Below are 27,820 nucleotides of genomic sequence, written 5' to 3' on the forward strand. Positions count from 1 at the left end.
CAAACATATTTAGGTAAGGGAAATAAGGGAACTATGTAAGACATAGAATGGTCTTAAATAAAATAATCAAGCAAATAATACAAAAAGAAATATCCAGTCCTAACAGTTATATAATGAAATTCCAAAATCACTTTTTCTTTGTGAATCACGAAGAAGACAAGAGATGTGACAGTGTTTAGCTGACTGGCATCATTTTTCCAGAAATAATTCTAGTTAGACCATATGTTTTGGTGCACATATGTAATTTTGAATGCAAGTGAATGAAATGTCTAAGTGAATGAGATTGAGTGGGTAAAATAAGCTTGCTGGGAGATTTTGTAAATATCTGTCATCATTCCTTACTATATAATCCTGCCATGGTTTTTGTAATAAGCATTTTCTACATGATGTTATTATGAGACATCTCATGCTCCTGTACTATGCTCAGCAAAAGACAGTTAAGACCATATATCTTACCATGAGCTTCCATTTAGTGTTGTAAATAATCTGTACTGTCTGGAAATGACAGTAAAATCATTTCTGATCAAAATGATCTTTGTGTTTGAAGTTAAGTTTGAAAAGTTTGAAGTTAAAAGTTTGTGGTTTCGATATTTCAGTTGTGTACAAAGACACAAAATATGCTTGGTACACTATACCAAACTGTTCATTCAACTGAAGGTTTTTGGAGGAGTAAGTGTTCTAAAGATGACTTGCTTGATGTGGTGCTCTTCTATTCTATTGATTAGAGTAATGAAATTATGCATCTAATGTATTTTACTTTAGAGCAATATGACTGGCTAGTAACACCAGTCAAATCAAAATTAATTTTCAAAGATTATTAATTTTCAAAAATAATTAATTTTCTGTTTAAAATAGTTTTTAATATGCATATTCACACATTCTTTCACCACCAGTACAGCCCTGAGCCGCAGTTTTCAACTACTTCTGAGCCTTCACAGGTTCCTCAGGAACAACAGATACTAAGGGAATATACTTACATATACTTGGAGGCAAACCATTGAGGTCATATTAATTCTTCATAGGGACATGAAATAAATTGCAAGCAACTTAATTGTAAGTTCTCTGATAAGAAGTGTGAACATAAAATGATAGAGCAATGAAAAGAAATAGGAATGTTGAAATTAAAGCTCTTACTGCTTTTACTCATCTTGTGGGACAAGAATTCAATATCGTTAAGAAGAATCTGTTCATATTATAGGTAATTTTATCATTATTTATTTTCTGCAAATTTATGACAATTTCTAGGTAAATATTCTTTCACTTTGACTGGTGCCTGACATAATTTACATCAATTGGGTATTCAGCACACTTTTGTTTTCACATCAAAAAAGCTGAACAGGAATTTGAACTTGTCCATGTAAAGAAAAGACTTGATGAATGAGAAATAGCGTGAATAGATGTGGTTCACACTTTACCTCTGTTTCTGCTGCATGGGCTGTTGTCTCATGGCCATATATTGCATGTCCTCTTGTAGTCGATTAAGAGGAGAGTCTGGCTTGACCCGAATCCCATAATAATGATACTTGGAGTTCCCCCTTTATGGAAGAGCAAGCATTAAAAGAGCAGCAATACTAGTTTTACACATTTTCTTTACATTTACTTTAAAATTTACATTGACTGGAAAACAACACACACAAATCAGGTCTGGCTCTCCTGTCATACCTGTTTTACATGAGTATCTTTTTGCTACCTTTGGGAAAGTAACTCACTCTCTTAAATAAATATTATCAGCATACTAACTTGCACTCCACTTCAGTAAGAAAAATAAAATGTAAATAAATACAATTTATCTAGTATGGGCAAATAGTATTCTTAGTGATTTCCAAATAGAAAGTTATGTTTTATTTGTAATGATAAAAATCTGAAGTGTAGTGACCAAAATACAAACACATTAACTGTCATAAGCAGAAGAAATGAAACTATAATAGCATCTTGAAAAAACACAGAACTGTTCAACATGAAGAAATAGAACTGACAGAAAAACACTAATATTTTAATGCAGGATTCTTATTAAAAGAATTCTTATGTATTCGTTTTCCTAGCAGACTAGTTTCTTATCCATAATTATTACCTTTATTTTTTATTATAATTCAGGATTTCAATTGCACAAACCTAGTTCCAAGTCTTCTGGTCCGCAGTCCCATGAAGATTGACCGTATGAGTTTTCCAAAGGAGGCAGCATTGACTGGATCCAACTTGTGCTCCTGACAGTGTCTTAAGTAATGGTTGTAAAGGGTACTTCTTGGAAGGCTCACTCCTTCTGCAGTTTCATAGTTGTCTAAAAGCCATTGAAGCTATATCACATACAAAACAGAAAAAAAACCACCCTATTATATACTTTATTGAAAATATTGTAGCCATACAATACTACAATATTGTAGCCATACAATATAATGCTACAATATTGTAGCATTAACTTCTGACAGATGGAACCACTCTTCAGGTCTATTAAAAATTACTCTCTTCCTCAGAGTGTCTTTAAATGTTAGTTACACAATAATGCTTTGATATCTTCAGAATTACCAGGAAATAATAGCAGAAATCATTGCATTTATGACTTCAGAAAGTGCCCTTTTCTTAAAATATTTTTGATTCAGTACCACATATCAGTATGCAATAAAGGTATCTATGCTTTGGAGACAAATTGTTAGTACCACAAAGAAATAAAGGAATCATGAATGTAATACACATAAACTGCAGAAAACAAACTTCTTGGGCACAATAGGTAATTAATGTATTTGTAAAACCGGAAAATGATACTGTTTCTCTTTGTTGTTAAAAAACATTAAGATACAAATTTAAAAAAAGCTACTGCATAAAAGTCAGAGAGCTACCTAGGTAACATTGAAAATAATTGGTACTCTATGAATCATTAGGGATACAAACCCTTTCAGCTGTAGCCTGCTTGCCTTTGACTTCCAAATGGAACAGAATGAGTTTCTTGGAAAAACAATAATCTTTTCATGTAATTGTGGTAGATAATTAGAAACATGCAAGAAGAGACATTATGTAACATCACTGCATGTTCTAAGTACAGCACACTCACGACACATCTCTAGCTGTTGCTAATATACAAAAAAATGTTAAAAGGACAATTTAATACTCCTAGATTTAGTACTAAAGGAAAATCACAAAATATAGCAAAACCAATATACTCTGAGGATACATTAAATTTCACTGGTTTTTTTTTTGATAAGTCAACATTTTCCTTATTTTTTCCTGCACTTGTCATGGATGGCTAGAGTTTTCTCACCTCTAAAAAAATACAGAAAGAAGATGCAAAAACTTCCAAGACACAAGATTTTTAGCTTGGTTTGCAGGCAATTTTGCATTTCAAATAAAGAAAATGAAGAAGTACAGTTAATCATGATTTATGATTGTTTTATATGTACTAACATTCACAAGTGCTTCCAAACTGAGCATCTGTCATTTTGAAATATAGCTGAAGAAAAGGTATAATTGTTAATATTTGAGTTTTGTGTGAATGTATTAGACTTATTTAACTAGTGATCTGACCTAAGCCTGTCTCGGCTTACAAACGTAATTATAACTTTCAGTGGTTGCAATCTATCCATACTGAAAATCTGTTATTACATTTCTACTTGTATTAATACATTTATATAACATTTGTCATATATTATTATATCTAGAATTGAATCAGAATGATACAGAACTTGAAGTACTTCTGCTTTCCCCAAGGGGAAAAACTCTGTCAATCCCAAAAGACTGACAAACAAAAAATTAATTATTTTGCAATTAAGTTCTGTGTGTAGCATTAAAGATATTTTCCTCCAGATGGTTTCTAATCTATTATTAATCACTTTGAGTGCACTTCATTAATTATATGAATTTCTAACAGATGTTATTTCAAACATAACTTGCATTATTCAACACACAAAAAGCCAAATGAAAAGTTAAGTGCAATACTAGAATTTTTGCTTTTGGAAGGAGTTACTTAGTAGTAAGGGCTTGAAATCCTTACTTCATAGATTATAGCCTGGAAGAAAAAGTGCAGTTAATTCATGATTTTAAGAGAAAATTGAATCCAAACATTATTGTAAACAACTTTTTAAAGAACCCAAACACTTCTCCATCAAGCTGAAATACAATTCTAAAATTGTTCAGGTTTGAGTGGTGGGTTATGAATTTGTAGTACTGACCATAATGTAATGCTAAGATGAGGAAAGGTACGAAATATTCACAGAGCCAGACCTGTTAAATTGAGTGTGATTTCAATTAATCTGCAATGTTTATAAAACACTCAACTATCAATAGGCTGAATAAGTTGATCCCATGCAGAAATACATCAAGAAACAAAAGAAAACAGAGGAGAAATTACAAACTCCTTGAAATGAGAACTCATGTATTTAGGAAAACAAATCCTACAAAACTTCACTGAGGTAACAAAGGTTGAAAATTTAAATCCCAAACTAAAATATTTCCACAAATTATTTATCACCTTCTAAGTGTGTAAGTTAATTAAAAACACAATTTAGAATTCTATTTTTAAATCTGTTAAGCGAATTGTTTAATAAATGCCAAACCAAACCATTAGAAGGCAAATTCAAGAAAAATTTAAAGAGACAAAGTGTACAACTACATTTAAACTTTCTTTACACTGTCCTTGAGTTTAAAGACAATAATCATTGCTTTAAAAACAGGCAAAACATCCTGTGTGATCTAGATTTTAAATTTCTTTCAAAATGACCAAAAGCAGTAAAGACTTTTTGTGATAAAAATGTGTGCAAGGGTTGTTTTAAATTCTTCTTTCCCCACAGAGTCAAAGATACGTCCCTAACACAGTATTTTTCACAAAGTGTTCACAGTCAAGAATACCATGGTAAGTCTTCACAGCTGGAAGGACTGTGATCTTCTGTACCAATCTTGTTATTGGGAAGACACTGTGAGCAGTGCCTAGAACTAGGAATGAGTGAAACACAGCTTACAGAGGCACTGCAGCTTATCTTGTAATCTTTCTTAGTTTTATACAATGACTAGAGACTTCCTAACAGGTTTAAAACACAAACTTAGAATAGTTCTAGTGTTTTAAGCGTTCTAGATCATTCTAAAACATTCCCGAAAAAGTCACAGTCTGTTAAAAATGACATTTAAACAACCATTTTGACACTACTAGTCCAATAATATCTATTATTATTTAAATAATAATTTTGATACCACCTTATCTTCAAAATAATTATTTTGTAAGCAGAAAAGGTGGAATTTAAATTTTCTTTCTGTATATAATTTCCTGTAACTTTTCATGATACAGTTTTCCTCTAAATTTTAGTTTTAAGAAAAAAAATCTTGCCTAAATTCTCCACAAAACATTTTTAATTTTAAGTTCAACAAAACCAGACCCCTACAGGAAAAAAATTCAAATCCAAACTCAAACCTTCTTCTAAAGCATACATTTTTAATTCGATTTCCAAAGGATAATCTCTACTATCATATTCTACATTTCAGACTGCAAACTAAATTTCAATTTCTTCTGTAAAGCAATAATGGTATTTGAATTCATATAATAAGCAAAGCTGAGAAGGAAAAAAAGTAATATGAATACAAACCAATCAACATGGCAAAAATACAAAATTCAAAACCATAAGAACCACCAGAAAAAAAAAAACATTTCAGAAAGACTAAGAACTTACAAAGTAATAACATTATTTACATAATAAGTTTAAAATTAACTTGGTCTTTTTCCTTTATTTTAAAGTTTTATATAATGAACTTGTCACTATATTTGGAGATCATGTTTTCCCCAAATATCTTTTAGCTTTGTCTATGAAACGTTAGACTTGCAGCGTAAGAACAAAGTAAAAGGCAGATGAATAAGACATTTCTGTGTACTTCAAATTAAGGCACTGCTTTCAATTTTTACCAGGTCATCAGAGGGATCCTTAGGATTTTTAAGTAATTTCAAAATAAACTCACTAGTCAGAATAAATGAAGAAACACCTAGGAATAACCTAAATATATTATTTAGGTGTGCTTTTTCTTCTCTTCCTCTTCACATGCCACAAAATTAGTATATGGTACACAGTTCTTATGATGCAGACAATTGTATTTAAAATGCCAAAAGCCACCTAATTTAGAACTGATTGAACCTTAGCTTGATATTTACACTGTAACCCGCAAAACAGTCAAATGTGTTAACTCATCCTAACACAGGTGTACAGCATAGGAAACAGGTAACACTCTGCAATATACCATAAAGACATTTAATCTGACAAAATAAAGCCATGGGAGGTGTAGTAGAAGATTACAAGCAACTAAGATGGGAAGATTAAGAGCAAAAAGTAATAATAAAATAAAACAAACATTTAGAGGCAGGCTAAGCATGCAGAACAAGCAAGAGAGAGTGTATGTGAAGAAGAGACAACTTACATGGCTGTTGAGAAGAGAGCTTCTGTGAGTGGACAGACCATCAGACTTTTGCAGTGTCTCAATCGCCATTTCAATCTGATAATAGATGTCATTAAAAAAAGGACTCAAGATGGGATAGTAAAAAAGCCTGATCAGAGAAGTTTTGACAGATTCCTTACAGATCAACAGAAATGCCTGCTTCATTCCTGGCTAGGGCATATATTTTATTAAAAGGCCTCAATCTAGAGTCCCAGTGAACACAAGCCTCCTCAATGGGGTCAGAAAGCCCTTACACATATCCAATTTTGCTAGCATGTATAATGAAGGATCACAGCCTCAAAGTTCATTTTACCTTCCAAACTGCTCAGAATGAGCTCAAAGAAGTAGAATTACTGGTGAGCTGCACTGAAATAAAAATAACCCAGACTGAACAAAAACATAATCACTAAAGTAAAAAAAAAAAAAAAAAAAATTCCCTAAACGATTTTATGGAAGGCCTCCATATGTTTTCCCTTCAACTATAACAGGAAGAAACATGCAGAGCTTGCAATAAGAATTGAATTAGAAACAAAACTTTAACTATCTGAAATCACAGAATCAAATCCCAAACCAAAGTAATTCAATAGGCTTTACACCATTAGCTTCACTGGGACAGGACATCAATCCTTACTCCTGCCAGTACCCTTTGAAGATCCCCAGCTGCCAAAGTAAATGGAAAGTCAGGAGTTACACAGACTGCAGGATCCAGCCTTTGGAAAAGCAGATTTGTTCACAATAATTTTGCTTTTAAAAAGGAAAAGAAAACACAGTATAACTAAAATGCAAAGGAGATTTTTTAAAAATTCAAATGTATGGTTACTCTCATGTCCATTTTCTCTCTTTTCCTTTTAATTAACAATGGATATTTTGGTTTTGATCAGTTTGGCAACAACATTAAAGAAAAAACCTAAGTGTAATTTATCTGGGGGGCCAGAAGAGCAAAAACCAACAATGAAAATGACAGAGACAATGGAATGCACAGTAAGAAAAGGCACACAATTATTAGCTACAATAAATGGCCAAAATGAAAGCAATGGAACCACCACTTAAACTTTTTAAAAAAATACTTATAATTATCTCTGCAAACATTTTTAATGAGCCCTGTCTATTGTACTTCAAATACCACAGTACTAATTTTCATTTTAATGACATAATTTATCAATATTGGCTGAATTTACTCTCTGTATAGTAGAAATGGAAAACTACTATAGCTGATATTTGAATTTACCTGTAAAACTAGTTTCTCCTTTTTTTGAGGGCAATTGACAAGTATTTTAATATATTAGCTGTCAGGAGCAATTTCTTTTACTTGTGTAATATTAGCTTTGCAAGTCTTTAAAAAAAGGTACATTATTAAATATATACAATTACTATATTAAAAAAACCACTCTTGCTTGGCAATAATGTTCTTTCTTTAGACAGTCTGACTTGCTTCAGTGGAATAAACCTGAGGTCAAAGTATTAAATCACACAGGAAAGATCAACTTTTAAAAGCATGCTTCAAGAAAAAAACTACAAGGTCAAAAGATCATCATAAGGTCAGTTTACTATATATTGTAGCCAGAGAGTTTCCCTTCCTAAAAAAAATACTACAATCAAAGAATTGAGAGTGTACAGACATTTAAATCCTAAATCTGAATGTTAGGTCATATGTACCACAGTGCTTAATCCACAGCAGTACTGTACACCAGGGTTACACTGCCGGCTGCTCATTCCCTACTACTCTCATTTTGTTGCTGCAACTTGTGGTCTTCTTTGTTCAGGGAACCAACCTGCTAAAAAAATTGGCATCTCTAGTAATTTCACTTGAAAAGTGGCATTACAGATGACACTGACTTCTCACTGCCATATCAATTCCATGGCTTTAGTGGGCTTTTCATCATTTGGGAGATGTTTGTTGCTGGAGTTTCTTTTAGTAGATTTCATGACTATAGCCACTGAAGGCACAGAATTTGTGTTCACTTTTTGTACATCACATAAGCCAAGCAACACTGGTCACCACTAAAACATGTTAATTACTTTATCAAGATCAGAAATGGGATCTATATTAAAAATGAGTCTCCACATATTCTACTAGGAAAAGCTAAAAGAGAAATTGTTTTCACTACTATTTTGTTCACCATTTTTAGATAATATTTTGATAAAATGAACTTTAACTGTTATCTGACAGATGTCTCCACAATCCCAGAAACCCTCTTTCCATATAGGTTGTAAAATTACTTTAACTACTTTTGAGCATAAACTATGATTGAAGACAAATTTTTTTAGACACTAAGTGATTCACTAGCCCTTTCTGAAAACTTATGGCTGCTTCTTGTTTTACTCCATTGGTGGCCTGCAGGGCTGAGTTCTAGGGCCAGTTCTGTTCATTTTTAACAATGATCTGGATACAGGACTTGAACGCACCTTTAGTAAGTTTGCAGACGTTATCAAACTGGGAGGTGCTGTAACTGGGAGGTGCAGTTGACTCTCCTGAGGGACAAGAGGCCTTGTAGAGGGAGGGGAGGGATCTGGATAGAGTGAAGCACTGGGCAATCACCAGTGACATGAAAATGACAAGTCAAAATGCCAGATTCTGCACCTGGGATAGAGAAATGCCAGACACAAGTCTAAACTGGGACAGGGGCGTTTCTGGGGTTGCAGAGAGGGTTCTGGGGGTGCTGCTTGGCAGCAGGCTCTATGGCAGCCAGCAGTGTGCCCTGGCAGCCAGGAGGGCAGCAAACACCATCTGGGTGCAGCAAACCCCATCTGGGTGCAGCAAATCCCATCTGGGTGCAGCAAACTCCATCTCAGGGCAGCAAACCCCATCCTGAGTGCAGCAAACCCCATCCTGAGTGCAGCAAACCCCATCTCAGGGCAGCAAACCCCATCTGGCTGCAGCAAACCCCACCTGGGTCCAGCAAACCCCATCCTGAGTGCAGCAAACCCCATCTGAGTGCAGCAAACCCCATCCTGAGTGCAGCAAACCCCATCTGGCTGCAGCAAACCCCATCTGGGTGCAGCAAATCCCATCTGGGTGCAGCAAACTCCATCTCAGGGCAGCAAACCCCATCTGGCTGCAGCAAACCCCACCTGGGTCCAGCAAACCCCATCCTGAGTGCAGCAAACCCCATCTGAGTGCAGCAAACCCCATCTCAGGGCAGCAAACCCCATCTGGCTGCAGCAAACCCCATCTGGGTGCAGCAAACCCCATATGGCTGCAGCAAACCCCACCTGGGTGCAGCACACCCCACCTGGGTCCAGCAAACCCCAGCCTGAGTGCAGCAAACCCCACCTGGCTGCAGCAAACCCCATCTAGCTGCACAAAACCCCATCTGGCTGCAGCAAACCCCATCTGGCTGCAGCAAACCCCAGCCTGAGTGCACCAACCTTGGCACTCTAAAGGGTGACTGTCCCTCTGTGTCCAGCATTAGGGCAGGGCCCCCTGACCAGTGCTGGGTGCAGCTCTGGGCTCCACCATTTCAGAACCATGGGAAGGTCCGCGAAGGCGTCTGGAGAAGGGCAAGAAGGCGTCTGGTAGAAGGACTGGACACCGTGGCCTGTGAGGAGCTGCTGAGGGCTGAGGGCTTGTCTGGTCTGGAGAAAAGCAGCTGAGGGGCAACCTCCTTGCTCTCCACAGCTTCCTGAGGAGGGGAACTGGAGAGGGAGGTGCTGATCTCTTCTCCCTGGGACTCAGTGACAGAACATGTGGGAATGGCTCAAAGCTGCACCAGGAGAGGTTCAGACTCGCCATTAGGAAGCATTTCTTTACAGAGAGGGTGGTCAAGCTTGATAATGCCCTGAGCCTATCAATGTGTAAGGGGCATTTGGACAGAGCCCTTAAGAGCCTGCTTTACTTTTGGGTTGGCCCTGAAGTGAAGCACGTGGGCTACATTATTCTTGTAGGCCCCCCACAGCTGAAATATTTTATTTTCTTCTACTCTGCTATTCCAAGGGTTTGGGTTTTCAGGAGGCTCTGTGCGACACCTGTGTACAGGAAATAGAAGCTATCCAAGTAAAAAGTTCCTTAAATGAAGGATCTGTTCCTTATGTGAACAATCTGTTCCTTCAAGCTTTTAGATTCTAAGTTCTGGCCAGAGACTTTTATTTAGGCTGTAAAAAACTGAACACTACCCCTCTATTCTAATAGCACTTAAGCACAAACACGGAATAACTACACAGGTAATACAGTGTGTATTATTATAATATTTTGTTTACAGATGAAAGTAATTTTAACATTTAAAATTATATTCTGTAAAAATACAAAAGGAAGACTGATACCCTTCCATTTTTAACAATAAACTGTGAGAGATTCCAAGCACAACTTCCTGCATATTTATCTGATATGTTAAATAGGAAGAATTTCATTTATTTGAAATGAAATTTCAAATTCCCCCTTTTCTTGCCTTAATAAGCTACAATAATTTATTTAAAAGTTCTGATAACTGATATATACGCTATCACTCACACTGCAATTCCGACTAAACCATGTTAGATGTTACACTACATGTAGGAAGACTAATCAGTTTGTACAGTTACAAACATAGGCTGTCACTAAATTAAGAGCATTATAGATTGTGAATTTCTTCAATTTACTTTGTTAGTGAGCTAAAACATTGCCATATACTCAGATACAATCAATAAGGAATAAGGATATTCTCCTAGGGTTAAAAACTTCAGCAGTTTGATCCCAGTATGTGTATCTACAATGTAATCCTTACATGATCTACTGATTTGGAAGTTACTGACTGTTTTTGCTAGGTTATGTCTCAGTATTCATTAACATGTTACTAGATAAACAAATGACAAAAAATAGTCTAAGATGCATATAGCACAGACATAGCAAACACCTATCCCAAACCCACTTTGCAAAAAACTCCCTTCCTCTTAGGAAGAAGAAAGAAATAGTGGTTTTCCACATGATTCAGCTAACAATTTCCACGATCAACTAACAATTTAACAATTACTACAAAATGTTATCATAAGTTGCTCTGAGGAATTAAAAAGAAAACAATGTGCAGAAATTGAAGTCCTGATGTTTAGTGAATAATCTGGGTAGCCTACAATTTTCTTTTCTTTTAAATGTTTGCATTTGCAAACCACTGTCCACCAGCAGCAGGGCAGGCAGGTGTAATCTTAGTATTCAATACATTGTTGCAACATCTTGAAAAAAGATAGCTACTGTCTCTTTTTCCACAGGCACCTCTCATTCACAATGCCCTTTATCCACTTCCAAAGGTTCACCCTTTCAGGCTTTAAAGGAAGTGAAATTCTAAAGCAGCTATCATCACAATGCTCCATTATGAAGGAATTACTTATTCATCATATGTATACAAGAAAGGCTGATTTGGTGGTAGAGCTAGCTAAGTCCTGGGTACTTGAGGCAATTGCACCTACCTAAATAAGGCAGAATGAATCTGAAAATACATGATAAATGGACACAGGCTTTTTGAAAATGTGACAATTTCAGCCTTTTAGGATGCCACAAACATGCATGGTTCATGTTGGCTTTCAGTACTATTTCAGGACCGAGTATTCATGTATATAATACTGCTTTCTGAAACCTGCACCACAGGGTTGTGTTAGGCCGACAAGCTTGCTCACAAGAAACAAGCTTGAAAATGAAATTATATTGACCCTGTGAGGAGAACTCCAATCTAGTCTGTACAGCTGGGAGACTTAAATCTAAAAGATTTGCATTCCTGTCAATAGAAAAAGCTGTAGCAACACCTGCAAACAGATTCTGTGAAATTTTGCAAAAAATATTGAAACAATACCATGAAAACAGACAGAAAGATACTTCTTTAAGTCTATGGAATGAAAGAACTGTAAATATGCAGAAAGAGAAGAAGAAAAAAAAAGCTGTAAAATTAGTGTGGTATTTTACATAAAGCTGACCTTAAAAGAATGCTGATAAACCTTAAAGACTTAGAAAAAGAAGGGCTTTTTTATTTCTAAAAACTCCCCTGGTTAAATTCTAAATATGAAAATTTAATATACATAACAGACACGGGTCCAAACACCTGCTGCAAATGCACACTACCAGTAGTCTACAGGTACATAAAGCATGCATCCTGACTAATGAATACAGCATGTTCTCTAGTGATTATAAAAGAACACATGGAGTCGTTTGGGAGAAAAAGCACAGCTCGCAGTCACAGACTGGAAAAATAAAAATGCTTGGAGTTAAATCCAATTACCTTTTCCTTCCCAAATTTTCAAATGTAATGTTATTACCCAGGTCCCAGGGCACCTTGACACAATTCAGGCGGGGTGATGCAAATCTCATGAAGTTCAATAAAGTGAAGTGCAAGGTCCTACACTTGGGTCATGGCAATCACAGGCTACAGGGTGGGTGGAGAAGTGTGAGAGCTGCCCTGCAGAGAAATATTTGGGGGTCATGGTTGAGGAAAACCTCAACAGCAGCTGGCAATGTGCATTCACAGTCCAGAAGGCCAAAGGTGTCCTGGGCTGTACCTAAACACTGCTGCCATCAGGGCCAGGGAGGGGATTCTGCCCCTCTGCCCTGCTCAGACCCCACCTGCAGAGCTGCATCAGCTCTGGGGGCACAGCACAGGAGGAACACGGACCTGTTGGAGCAAGTACAGAGAAGGGCATGAGGCTGATAAGAGGACTGGAGCATTTCCTCATGAGGACAGACTGAGGAAGTTGTGTCTGTTCTCCTGGAGAAGAGAAAGTTGTGTGGAGATCTCACAGCAACTTCCAGGATCTGAAGGGGCCTACAGCAAAGGTGGAGAGGGGGAGAGGGACTCTTAATCAGGAACTGCAGTGATAGGACAAAGAGTAAGGGGTACAAACTGAAAGGAGAGAAACAAAGGTTGGATATTAGGAAGAAATTCTTTACTGCCAGGGTGGCAAGAAACTGGAACAGGCTGTCCAGAGAGGCTGTGGAATTGCCACCCCTGGGGCCGTTCAAGGCAAGGCTGGATAAGGTCTTGAGCAACCTCATGTAGAGGGAGGTGTCCTTGTCCATGGCAGAGGACATTGGACTAGGTAATCTTTAATATCCCTTCCAATCCTTAACAATCTATGATTTTATGTTTAACCTCTTTGCTAGAAGTTCTCCAACATAGGGTCAAACAGACTAATTTACCATCTTTTCCCTAGATCATCCAGTTATTTGTATATCTAGTGTCTCTTATATACAGCTTTAAACATATTCTAAACCTTTTTCTCCGTGGTCATTTTCCCCACATTTGGAAAACAAACCAAAAAATCCCACATAAAAATCTGTTGTCAAGCTTGTCATAAAGACTTTTAAAACATATACATTCCACCTAACACTGAAAAACACATGTAAATACATCAGAGTTATTCACACAAGAGAACCAAAATAGAGAAACTAAACAGAAAATTCAACTCAGATAACTATGAAAATCAAATCTGAAAACATTTATGGCATGACAGCCTTATACAGAGAGGGTGGCCATATTAGGACAAATGTTTATTTAATTGAAACCAAAGAAAACCTGTAGTCCTTCAGAAATTATGCATCTATGCCATTGACAACCAGACTGTTTTGAGAACATCATCATGTCAAGTCTCCTGGCATCCAGTTTATTATGCATTTTCAAACAAAAAGAATTAACACAAAGTCTTCCCATGGATTGAAAGATACCTATTTTTGATCTCTTATGATGAAAAAATTGCATTTCTTAAAATATTTTCAAATCAGAAACTGGAATATTGCATTGGAATAAACCGAGTTTCCAACAATTCGGTTTTTTTATAAACAATACCAGAAATAAACATTAAACTGCCAAAATTGGAAACATTATAATTGCTACAGGGCTTTTATGGGGAAGACTGAAAGCCAATGAGGCCAGACTGTATCAGAGGAGAAGCAAGGAGCATAGACAGATGAAGCCAGAATCTAGTTGGGGTAGGTGTGCTGGATCTTAGTAGCAATCATTCTTCCTTTCTCCTTACATTCCCTGTCTTGTGAAGATTGCATTATCTCAATAAAAGACTTCACAGTGTAGCAGCAAGGTATTCAAAGGGGCAGAGAAATACAAATTATTTTGGTGACATTGCTACACTGAAACCTCTGGAAGAGAGGGGGAGAAGCCACGATGCTCCATAGCCTGAAGCAGAAACCAAAGCAGGAGATTTATCAAGGCACAAGATCCACCTGATACCCTTTTTTCACAAAAGCCACTATACTCAGTTGCAGAAATGGTAAGTAAATATCTTGCCTATTTATGATGTCAGACAAAATGATCTAATAATCCTTTTTGCATAAAAGTCTGTGCACCTTTGATTTGATCAGAAATGTTTTATTTTATGCTAAAATCTATTTAGCTACCTCAAAATTACCACAAAAGAAATGGAGGAGGAAAAAGCTCCTGTACCAAGAGTGAAAATTAATACATAAAATCTCACCTCAAACTTAAATCCAAATTATAACCTTTATGCCTTTATGTAAGATGTAAAATCAGATAGTTTTTCTGAAATACTTATAAGACTTCCACTAGAATTGTATTATCAGGATATGGTATTTGCACTGGACCTTCTTACTTCTTGTTTTCTCTCCAATAATTACAACATATTTTCAGCAGGTATTATCCTTCCTTTCAAGTTATTCCTTTGCATGCTGTGTTTACTAGCAGAACTAATAGTTTGTGGGGATACATTATATACATATAAATTTTGGTTTTATTTTCATGCAGATTTAGATTTGCACTGACATAGGATGAATTTCTGTAACAGCATGAGTGGAGACCTCCTGTGGTTGGTGACGACTGGTGAATGACAACTGTAAATTGAGGATCAGTCATAAAGCTTGTTAGCAAACAAGACTAATAGATGGGAGCCTCTCACTGACTGACAAGCATAACAACAAATTTATTACTAGAAACTGTATGAATTTTTTAACCTTGTGATATTATGAAATATGGTGATTAGATTACCTTTTTTCATCACAAGAACAATCCTTAGGTGTTTACATATGGGGAAAAAATGGAACGAGATTTATATTTCATTAACTTAGCAATCAATCCAATTTTTTGGAGAGTCCCTTAATTGTAGTGGTTCCTATTTAATGACAGCTGCCAGTAAACCAAAAAGATGACTCTTTCATGCAAGTTTCAACATGCAAATTTGTTTCAAACAGACATCCAGTTAGGCTAAACCAATTCTTCTTCAATGCAATCACACACATTCTTGACCAAACCACAAACATACTCACATGAAAATGATAATTTTGGAAATCTGCTTATTTACTGAGCATCTTATATAGAAGTTTTTATAATCTGAATGCCTTTCTGATTTTATAAAAAAAACAACCTTTTCAGCATGTAGAGAAAGTAGTTTCATAGGCTAGCAAAGGATATAATGGAAAGAAGCAGTGAAACCAATGGAAAAGAAAAAAGTAAAGAAAAAGCTAACAAAAGTTATTCATGCATACCAACATAAATCTTTACTGCACATATGTTGGAATAGTTTTGAGAGAGCATAAGTCTTGATATTTTGGCTATAAAAGCAGTGCTACTGCATGCTGTAGCTTAATAAGGACTGCCTTCTTGTATGAATGTTACAGAAATTTAAACAAATATTACAACCAAAATATTAGCTCTTTATTGAAATTCTGAAGCAGAACTCAGAATTATATTAAACCATAAATAAAAAGTGAAAATAAAATTAAGTTTAAAAGTCTATCTTTTATTGAATTCTGCATAAAACAAATAGCTTACCTGCTGAAGAGTAAATTAGATTTTTAATTTAATTTATCTAAAAGACAGTTAATAAAATTTACCTATTTTATATATTTGACTTATAACCTGAAACTCTTGTTTCTTCATTTCTTTTAACTTAAACTAAACATATCAGAAAGAGTTAACATCATTCATACAATAATTTCCTTATTAGATAATGTAATGATTTGATCAGTGAGGGTGATTAATGACAAAACAAGTGAAGTTATCAGCTGAAAAGAGTAAACAGAACTAGTACCTCTATGGCGAAATAAAGAGAACTTGTGATGACCAGATATATTAATAAATAAATTCCTAATAATTTCTATATCCTTTTTCTCTACATGAAAATTCTCCAAACTAATCAAAACTGGGAAAAATTTTTCTGCATATTATTCTAGCAAAACAGTCTGGATACAGGTCATTTTGATCACTCTAATATATTCTCTACACAAGAATGAAAAAAGTTATGATGGTAAAGATCAAATGAAGATCACAACTGAAACAAGCTCTATCTATCAAAAGTGCAATCCAATGAAAGTATTACATTGCTCTATTTCACTCAGTTTAGTTATGCCGCCTAGTAAAATTAAAACAGACTTGGTGCTTTCAAGTGAGCTTAAACTGAACCTTTAGTGTTTCACTTAATTCTTGTATGTTTCAGCTGAAACACACCTAGCCTAAAATTATTATCTAAAATCATACTGTGTCCCAGTTCCTTAGCAAGAAATGTACTTCTGATTACTCTAATGTATCATTCTTACAGAAGTATACTATACAGAAGAAATAATACACTAAGAAACAGAGGAAATTATTATAGTGCCAAAATGCAACTTAGTAATTATTGTTTAACTAGCTGTATTTTCTCCTATTCTTAACAGTGAGTTGATATAGCAGTACAGAATTTATTTTGCTCAACTAAAACAGGCTATTTTACTGACACACAGGGAAAGAGAAAAATGCTGCTGAAGCCATGAACTTTAGCTTCCGTTCAAGGTTGGCAAATTCTGCTTTTAATTTTTGAAAAAAAAATCAAACTAGTTTTTAATTTGCAAATATAGTGCGGAGTTCTGACATTCAAATAATTCTAGGATTTTCAGCTTCAAAGTAACTCTAATACTCTTCATTTGTGTTTACTGCATTCATTTAGGCCTCAATTGTTTTCAGAGTCAGTTAAGCATCTGAAATCTGAAAGAGGAACGACACTTTTTTCAGAAACTCTGTTCTTCTATTAAGTCATGCAAAATACAGGGAAATGTTAATATACACTCTTTTTTATAACCCAAGTATAAAATTCTCTGTTGCCATGAAAGCTCCCCTTATGTCTAGGTGGGATACTTATACTATTCATAAATTATGATTCTTCACAATTTTTGTTTCCCCAAAATAACACTGCATGGGTTTTTTAGATGAAGTAAGAATTTCCTGCATGGTACCAAAAATTGTATTTATTCATACCAATCACTTTAAGATTGAAATTGGAGAGAATTTTTAGATCATCTAAATTATACAATGCTTTTACATTTGTTCCAAAAAATTAAGTCCCCTAACTTTATTGCCTTTTTGAATATTGATGAATATTACTGATGTTTTATCTCCTTTCTATATCTTTAAACTGTTGCTATCAAATGTTTCACAATTCTTTTCCCCATCACTTTCAAATCTCTATGTGCAGACCAGAATACTCAGAAGCATGAGGTAAAAGCACTCCTTAGGGCAGCAAAGGTAAGAGTAGTATAAACCCATTTTCCTAACTGAAATATAGGCTGATTGAGTAAGTTCTTAGGTAAAGTTCTCCATGCTCATGTTTATGTATCCACAGTATTCTATACCATAGTTGTAACAGAATGCATTTTCCCATAGCACTGTCAGACATTCTCAAAAGAGCTTTTAATCTGAACACAATTTAGAGACATACCATAGATAAGTAAGAATGAAGTGTTAAAACATAGTACCTTGGTATTCTGAACAGTGGGAAATTTTTTGAAATAAGCTACCAAAACTATACTAATATCAGGCAAACAAACTGATTAAATGGAGGGAAGTTAGATATACTGATCTGTAACTTACATTATTTAACACTTACGTCTAACAGTTATACTCAACAACACTGTATTTTTCTAACGTTTTCAGAAAAATTACAAAATGTTTAAATTTAACATATGAAATGTAATTATTCACAAGCTGTCAAGGGAAAGGTATGCCTTCATGATTAAGTTTTCACAGTATTCTTACTCCTGTATCTTATACATATATAGTGCTTCTTTCACAAAAAATACTATGTAGTCCTTATTCCGACAACATAATACCTCAACGCATTCTGTCACAAAAACCGTGTCAGTCTGCAAGAACATCTGAGTGACTAAGAGACTAGTCTCAAAGGTTTTGCATCAGTCTGAAATACTTACTGTCGCTGGAGAGGCCCGCGTTGTGTGAGTCACGGTATGACCAGAATTTTCCATTGAATTGCCAATCAGATAGGTTCCTCCTGAGCTGCTAATGAGTTGTCCTCCTGTTACGCCCATCTGAATCCCTCCAGTGCCCACCATGCTATGGGACGAGACCACTGTTGTCACCTGTGCAGAACTTCCTTGAGTATCAAAATAGTTTCCCCCAGTGTTTTGACTGTACATCTGGGTTTCTGTGTAAGGATAAGTTGTTGATCGGCTTCAAGAAAAGAAAATAAAAGAAAAGGAAAATACATTATTTGTATTTCATTTAGCTGAGGGTAATGTTATAACTCAAGAAATTGATTTACAAAAACTAAAATCAAATAAAATAAGATTGGCAAACAATCCCTGTCTCCTCAGAGAATAACAGTTAATCAAATAAAAGATTTAAATAACTAACTTGGTGTCAATGGTAAGCCAATTATCCACTGAACATTATAGAAAAAATGTCAGTCTTACACGAAGAGGAAGAGAGAAAGGAACAACAAAAATTGAAGGCAGGCACATAGAGCTAATGTAATTATTAATATATTTCAAAGTAATCTACAAAGCTCCGACTACATGAATTTTTTTTAAAATTTGACAATAGAATTTCAAGTTGCATGCTATATGTTTTGCATAATGTGTAGTCTGCAAAGTTACAAACAATTCATACAAATGTCAGCTCACAGAGTCCGATGTTCAAGAACCCTCTGTTGTCTATTGTTTTTAAATTCAGTGGAGCTTGAAAATCTGAGTCTGCTGGTTATTTTGGGAAATGCAGTTATTTTTACAGGGCAAATTCAAAAACTGGACATGAATTAATGCAATGATAAAAAAAGCATTTGAGAAATAAAACCAAACAGAACTATAACTTGTAAAAACATTGCAAATATTAGAGAAGTTAAAGGAATGCAATAGTAACATTTTAAAAATAATTATCAAGTATGAAACATTTACATGTCATAAAACATTTCACCCCAATAAACTACTCAGCTACTGAAAGCTTCTATCATGTCTTTCATATTCTTATTTACTTATTTTGAATCATTATTCTTCATGTGTTATAATTTACTTATAATTTTTGAATTTGTATATGTTCCCACAAACTAAGCTTTATATTTAACTCTATATATTTCAAAATTATAATAAATATAATTAATTATTTCAAAGATTGGATCTTTGTATGTTGTCAAGCATGATAACAAGTAAAAATCAGTCAGCTTACCCAACCAATAATTTTCATATTTAAGCATAAAAATCTGTAACATTTCTTGTAATCCACAGGCATTATCAATTTAAATGGCTTGTAACTAAACAAGTTAAAAAAACCACAACAAGCAAACAACAAAACCCCAGATACTTTTGTACAGAAACACAAGAGGTGGATGCAGCACTCATGTTTTATGCAATAAACTGATGATCAAGACACATATGCAAGAACCTGAAGTCAGATTTTTCTTCCCCTTTATCTATACAATATTTATTTTTAAATTAATATAGAGAAAAAGTCAAGGCAATTTACTGGTTTTTATTTATGAAAACTTATGTAAGATTACCTAATTAGTAAACAACACACCCAGAAATTATAATTTCTTGTTTATCTTCAGAAAAGCATTACTTCTAAATGATTGAGGAACATAATAGTACCACATCAACAACCAAAGTCAGAAATTTTGCTTTGTTAACTATGGCTACAACAGTTTCTCTCTTCCCCTGCCGAGACTTTTAGAATCTCCAAACTTAAGTTTCGAAATCTGAAATGTTTCATAAGCCTCATACTACCTTATTCCCTCTCACCCCCCTCAAAGCTACTTAAACACCTTCCATTTTATTTTGACTGTTTCAAAAGCCTCAAGATCAGCTGCAAAAAAACCTTGAAGCTAATCCAAAAGAAATGCCTTGCAGTCTGCTGAAAACAAAGCAAAGTAGTTCCTTGAGGGACTAATGCTCAAACAGACATTTAATCTATTAACCTTTTTTTTGAAAGTTACAATCAGTTGATCTTTGCATTGCAATAACCCATGTATGTATTGAGGTACTGTGCAGGTCCTGCTTAATCTGTTCTCTCAAACCAAGGTATCATGGTGGTATCTTGTCATACCTTTGGGATCCTGTTTATCCTAGAACCATAGGAAAGCTCTACTGAGCTGTTAAGGTGCAAAAAACAAAAACAGTGAACGCTGCCATCTTCATCCCTAAATCACCTCCCCATGTGCCACATCTAGATATTTTGTGAACAATTCCTGGGATGGTGGCTTCATCACTTCCCCACACTGCCTGTTCCACATCTTGATCACCCTTTGCAGCAAAGAAATTTTTTCTTAATGTCTAACCAAAGTGTCCCTGGGTGCACCTTGTGGCCATTCATTTTGTGATGAGCACAATAACCACTAGCAGACTGGATGTTGCCTCTGTCTTTACATCTGTGAACAGTGCTGTGCAGCAGAGGACAAATGTAGGGAAATTTTGTGATGTAGGCTCAGGGGAAACAGTTCATGGAAATGATCACCAAGTGACTGAGACTGTAATATCTCTCACAAGAGGAAAGAAAAATCTTGGTATCAGCTGTCAGTAAGGAAAATAATGAAAGGATAAGATCATTGTTCTTGCAATGCTGCAAGTTCTTGCTGCAAATTCTTGCAATACTGCAAAACAGACACGGCTAGAGGAAATATGCTGTACAAAAGATGCAAGGAGAACAACTCTCACTTGCAAAAGTGGAACTGAATATTGGAAGCAATGCAAATTCTAGAGAATGTTTCCAATTTTGAAGAAAATTTAGTCACAGATTTGCTGTGGAACAGGAGATGAAATATATGTTTGCTTTTACCTTGTTAAGGTACATCATATGTATCATCTGTAGACCTCTATATCACACACAGTCTCTAAATAAGGACTGACTGTAACAGAGCACCTATTTCTGCTTATAATAGCACTCTGTATCAGTGTATCAATGGGACACACATCAATGAGTCTGATTGCAAAATAAACACACTCTTCTGTTTGGTCCAACAACCAACCAGGTTTTCTAGAACACCCAATCATTGGAGGTGATTTAGCAAACCTTTCAAAACAGAGATCAAGAGTGTACTTAAAAGTGAGATGAAACTACTATTACATGCAATAATAATTGCAACTTAGCAAAAAGCCATTTAATTTAATCAAAATTATTCAATCTGGAAATTAAAAATGCAGCTGAATAAGATGATTTAGAAAGCAGTTTTAAGAAACCATGTTTTTAGAAAGCAGACTTAAATGTTTTAAGGTCATTGCACATGGTAAAACAATCCTTTAAAATAAAGTTGCAGCAAAGAGGAAAATAAATTCAAATGAGGAAGTGATCTTCTATTTCTTCACAGCACTTGTAGCACAAATACATTATACTTTCTTAAACAGCCTGACACATATCATAGTCAGTTCCTTCCCACTGCAAAGATTTTAAAAGCATTCTAGCATTCCTAGCTCTTCTCTCCTTTAACAGCTGCATATAAAATCACACAGGGAGTAATCTCAAAGTTTTCTTGCTCTTTATGAGAACACATTGATGATTCACTCCTGCTTGTGATAGCAGAAAGGCAAAAGAACCTGATAGTTCCTACTACTGAAACACTGTGAAGTGCTTTACTAGAATGTGGCATTAGAAGAAAGCTTACCAGTTACAAGTAAATTGAAAGTTTAAGTAGTCAGGTTGCAGTATCCTAATTTCCAGAAAGCTGTGCAAACTAGATCATGTTTACCCTGAAAGCAAGCCACAAAATGTCAGGCACTGTGTGAATTCTGATCAAGCAAGCACAGAGTAGGTGCCTGATGTTAAGATGCCACACTAGAAATTAACAACACCAGCAACAGTCAGACTAGCCTTGCAAGGTACAATAATCCAAGGCATTTTCCTCTTATGCCTCATTGCTTGCTTACATATATTTTATAATGATTTACAAAACATAATGTTAGAAATAAAAGATATGGAGTTGTAGTAAAAATTCATTTAAAACACTTTTTTTTTGCACATTTAACCAGTAAATAATTAATTTCATTAAGCAGCAGCATTACCACAGAAATCAACTGCAATGTCTTACCCTACATTACTCTAATATAATGTTACTGAGCTCAACTTTTACAGACACTTCTGTCTCCTCAAAGATACTGACATTCTGAAAAAAACACAACCCCAGAACAATGGCACAGAAAGAGCAGACTTGTTCTCGTCCTCCCTTGGTTTTCAGCATGCACATGCACACACTAGAAATAATTTATAGCCATCTGCACCTATTATCAGATTCTATGTAAATATCCAATCCTTTTGGCCACTATGTATGAGTGTGCAATCTTAGAAAACCTCCAAACAACTAAGTTTTTTCATATCAGAACAATATCCTCAAACTCCTTTAAGTTTTTAGGATAATTCTGTGGTCCTTAAGCTAATAGAGAGCTTCACAGAAACTAGAGAGAACAGAATCCTGTCTAATACTGAAGGAAGGCCTTGCCACAGGCCAGATTCTGCAGGTGATGTATCCTAAGCAAAGGGAAGAAAAGGAAGTGCCATACACCTTGAGACTGTCACAAGAGAATATGATACAGCCATTTAATTATAACAGAGAGGCATTTATTAGCCATAAAACAATTGAGATCTTCAACACCCAGTCCAAGACCATTTTCTACATGTAAACAAAGCAATAAAAGCACACACAATGCACAGCTACAGAAAGTCATGCAAGCCAGGGAACACAGTAAATGAAAACAAAGGTGCCATTCTATAAATTCTATTCTCAGGATCTGTAATTTAGACAGTAAAAGAAACATTAATTACATATTTCTAAAATTCTAATTAAGTACAGCAGACCTATCGTCCAAGAAATACGGTATTGCCACTATTAGGAACATGTCAAAGGGTACACACTAAATCTGCAAGACCTCAGGATTTGGGCTTGTCAGTCTCTCTTTGTCTAGGCTTCTCTGTCTTAGTCTAGAGTTTTGTTCCAGTAGTGATTACTGAACAATTAAATAAATGTTATGTAATCTTTTTCCATTTTATCTAAGCTTTCTATGATTGTGTGGTATGAAACCTATAATTAAAATGCTGAGGCATTGCTCTCAGATGTTAATATCAAATAGCTATTCTGTACAGAATAAACAATGACCCTAGATCAAAACTGTAGCAAAGAGAACCACGAGGTGGGATAACAGTATCGAAGAAGTATTCTGGCATTCTGGCAAAAATATACCACATAAAACAAAATCAGATAAACTACGGAAACCAGTGAATACACTGATATGGATAAGGTATAGACTGTGCTAGAACACAAAAATAGCTGCAAGTACATTGTCTACACGTAACACCTGTGTTAGTGGTAAATTGCTGTAACTCTCTCTAACTCAGACAGGAGCCATTCACTTTAGTAAGCATAAGGGTAGTAAAAGGAAAAGGATAATGTCAGAGAAAAAGGGATAGATACTAGTAACTAGTAGGAAGATAACTATTTCAACTATATTGATAATAATTACTTTATTTAACCATTAAGATTTTAATTAAGGCAATAGTAAATTCTTGGGTTTGCATAAATGGTGCATTTTGCCAACATAAACACCACAAATCGTTGTACAATTTGGTGAAGAATGTGGTTTGGATCCAACACCAAAATCAATCCTTGCACAATCCCAGCAATTAAAACTCTGCTTGCCGCATGAGAACTACCAGGTAAATAGCTACATTTTATTCATCTGCTACAATCTGTAAGAAGAAAGTTCACATTTAATATATGGAACCAACTGACTTGTTAACATAGGTGTAGCAATAATAGTCCTAATATATTCTGAACAGCCAGGTTAGCCTGTACTTGCCATTGCAACAACAATGCAGTTTTGTTTCAGGATACAGTGACATACTTGACAAGCAAAACTGTTGCTAACTACAGACAAATGCACATAATTCAAATATTCTCATATCATACAATGTATGTGACAAGTTGTAGGCTACACCCCTTGTATAATTATATTGCCTCCAATTATAATAAAACAAAATAACTATTAAGTGTAGACAAATAATGATATAAAATGTGTGGGAAGAATTGTATTACAGGAATACAACAATTACACTTGACAAAGAATGTGAAACCTGACAAACTTCTTAGTTTTATAATGCAAAGAATAAAGTAACTTTTTCCTGATGTATATTGTAACGGCATTCTCTGTTGCTACTGTATATGGATTTAAATCAGTGCTAGTTTGCAAGTGCTTTATTTTAAAATAAAGGTTAATTCTTTCACAGAATTGTAGAATGGCTTGGATCAGGAGGGATCTTAAGGATCTTCTACTCCAACTCCCCCTGTCACAGGCAGTGAAACCTTCCATTAGTCCAGGTAACTCAAAGCTCCATCCAACCTGGTCTTCAATGCTGCCAGGGATGCGGCATCCACAGCTTCTCTGGACGACCTTCTCTGCCACCCTCTGAGCCAAGAATTTCTTCATCATATCTGTCTCATCTAATCTAAATATCTCCTCTTTTACTTTAAAATCATTGCCTCTTTAGCCTGTCATTATCTGCCTGTAAAAGAAGTCCCTCTCTTACCTTTTTTGTAAGCCTTATTTAAGTAATGGAAGGTTACAATAATGCTTCTCAATCTGTCCTCATCTGTCCTCATAAGAGAGGTGCCCCAGCCTTCTGGTCGTCTTCATGACTCTCTTCTGGACCTGCTCTAAAAAGCCCATGTCCTTCTAATTGCTGAGGACCCCAGAACTGGACACAGCACTCCAAGTGAGGTCTCATGAGAGCAGAGTGGAAGGCAATCTTTCATCAGGCACGCTGTGACAATTTATTACAGAGATTCCTGTATGAATTATTGTTTTCAGCCTAACTATGATTTGCAGACTTCTTAATCTGTTGCCAGAGCAGTACTGTTGCTTGACAGATCACAGAACAATCCTATATCCAATTTTGAGTTATAATTAAGGTTCTGATTTATCAAAAGATATCAAATACATAATCATAGGAAGACTATCCAAAATCTGGTGTATAAAAGTATATGGAAAATGTACTTCACTATATAGAATCTTTGAAAAGTCTGAATAGAAACACAGACTAGTTCCCTTCTCCATCAACAAAATTACCATCTTTAGAAATGTAAATCTTCCTGTAAGGATTGAACAACAAAGTCCTTGTCCACTATACTGCTGCTCACAACATAGGTAAGATCTCTATAGTAGATAAAAACAATCCAGATTTGGATCACATGCTAAGAACAGCTTTCTTCTTTTATATCATATTGACTGATTTTGCAGCAATTGACAGAGGGATGCAGACACAGAAATATAATAAAATAATGGAAAGCTGAAGTTTCATACCAAGCAGTCAGTGACATCTGCTTCTGTTTTTCCCTTGGACTGTAATAACTATTGTAGTACACTTTTTATAACTGCCAAAAGTCCCAACAGCACACATAAGAATTTAAAAGTAATGAAAAGAGAAATCTGAAAAATAGCATGTTTAAGAATGACCTCTTTTGGAGGCTAATAGGCTCTATCATGGTCACAAGGACATTATGCTGCTCTACATGTGTGCTGACTTTGGCTGGGGTAGAGTTACTTGCTTCACAGTAGATAGTATCAATGCCATTTGTAGCACAAGTCCAAAACACAGCTGTGTACTAGCTACTAGGAAGAAAATTAATCTATCCCAGACAAAATCAGTACAACAGAGATGTCAAATGCATATTTAAAATACATTGATTAGCATTTACAAGTGAGAAGAAAACCAGAGAAGTACATGAAAAATTAATAAATCAAAATGTGCTAGCAGATATGACCAAAGAACACTGTCAGTGTCAGCAATGAAAGTCCCTGAACCCAAATCATATTACTCTTTTAAACTGCTTTTGGATTACCATCAATAAATAAGTATCTTCAGACAATCAATAGGCTTTCTAAATTGTACTTCTTCAAAAAGCCAGTTAGAAAGCAAAAATGGTAAATGAAAAAATAACATTGAGAAGTTCCTTTCCAAGCAATACACTCTACTTTGAAGTTTGAGCCAATTTCAAAGGTGGTGTTGCTCCAAGCCTGTTATTAGACTAGGTAACGTGCAGAGGCCAGATCAAATCTAGATTTTTTTTTAGTCTTTCTTAGCTTGCATATTGAAGAAAGAAACTTGATGATGAAAAAGCTTGTTCAGGAAAGCAGAAAATGCTTTTTTTTACAATCATGTGAAAACAAGACGTTAAAGAATCAGCAAATGAGACTGTTAATTTCCTTCCTCTGCTTTTCCTCATTCCTTTGGAAAAAAAAAAAAACCTGATCTCATTTTATGAAATGCAAAAATGAAATTAAATTACTAGATAGTAACTACAGCTGCTGTATCTTTCTATCATTTGCCACTAGGATTGCAGCCAGGAAGAAAGAAGGCCTGCCTTTTGTCCTGAGGACAGAAGCTACACAATATGTCTTTCAGACAGAACGTACCTATGAAAATACTTTTTCAAACAACACTATGCCATACAGGGGGCAACTGAAACAATTACAAGAATTCTACTTACACAAAACTTCTGCCTTAATAAAAACAAATAGTGTGAATTCACATTTTAATACAAAAACGATTTTGACACTGGAAGAACTGCAATGGAATAATTTGTCTTTCTAATTTAATATACAGTAGTTGAAAGAATCTAACTGAAAATATTTAACTGAACGTATTTAACTTCACATTTTAATGAACACTAAAATTCTGACCATTTTCCAACTTACATAGCTCCATTAGTGTAGACTGTGTCACTTCCCTCCACATACTGCACCTGGGCTGGGTAGACATGCTGTACCTGTTGCACAGTCTGTACTTGCTGTACCTGAAAACAAGAAAACCAAAAGTTTGGGATATCATAAAGAAATACCAATGCTCCAGTGCACCTAGTGGCTTCTAAACAATTTGGGGTACCACTGTTCTCAAAATTACTAATGGTGTATCACAGGACTAGCAAAGAAAATTACTGCTCTTACACAATATTTGTGCTGTAAGTTTGGTGAACAGAGGCCTAACACTGAAGATGCACACTCATACACATCTTCAGTGTCAAAGGAAAACTGGAGAACACAAAGATGAGATGAAGTGTAACTTTGTTTTGCACCAAGCTGAAGAACTACGTTTACTACAGAAGAAAGTATCATTTCATTTAATTTATTCTTTTTCTTATTCTGTTTAAGTAGTAAACAGTACAAGCCTTAAAATCATAGCTCAAATATGTTGCAGTAAGTTTAGAAATAAATGTTCTCATTAAGATGCTTTAGCTCTTGTTTAACTGCAGTTAAATT

At 35.2% G+C, this 27,820-nt stretch overlaps 1 protein-coding gene across 4 annotated transcripts in view; it reads right to left on the bottom strand.

Moving 5' to 3' along the window:
- RFX3 (regulatory factor X3) overlaps nt 1-27,820 on the bottom strand; it is a 104,874-nt gene that overhangs the window by 20,578 nt on the left and 56,476 nt on the right. For 3 of the 4 annotated variants that reach the window (XM_005488271.4, XM_074532848.1, XM_074532849.1), the window contains exons 3-7: nt 27,260-27,357; nt 18,503-18,761; nt 6,385-6,459; nt 2,113-2,294; nt 1,416-1,535 (exon numbers count right to left, since the gene is read on the bottom strand). In XM_005488271.4, the coding sequence (XP_005488328.1) occupies nt 1,416-1,535; nt 2,113-2,294; nt 6,385-6,459; nt 18,503-18,761; nt 27,260-27,357 (734 nt within the window). The remainder of the gene's footprint in view (nt 1-1,415; nt 1,536-2,112; nt 2,295-6,384; nt 6,460-18,502; nt 18,762-27,259; nt 27,358-27,820) is intronic. The other variant, XM_014267957.3, reaches the window with a different exon arrangement.

Source organism: Zonotrichia albicollis, chromosome Z (assembly GCF_047830755.1).
Source record: "Zonotrichia albicollis isolate bZonAlb1 chromosome Z, bZonAlb1.hap1, whole genome shotgun sequence".
Lineage (NCBI taxonomy): Eukaryota > Metazoa > Chordata > Aves > Passeriformes > Passerellidae > Zonotrichia > Zonotrichia albicollis.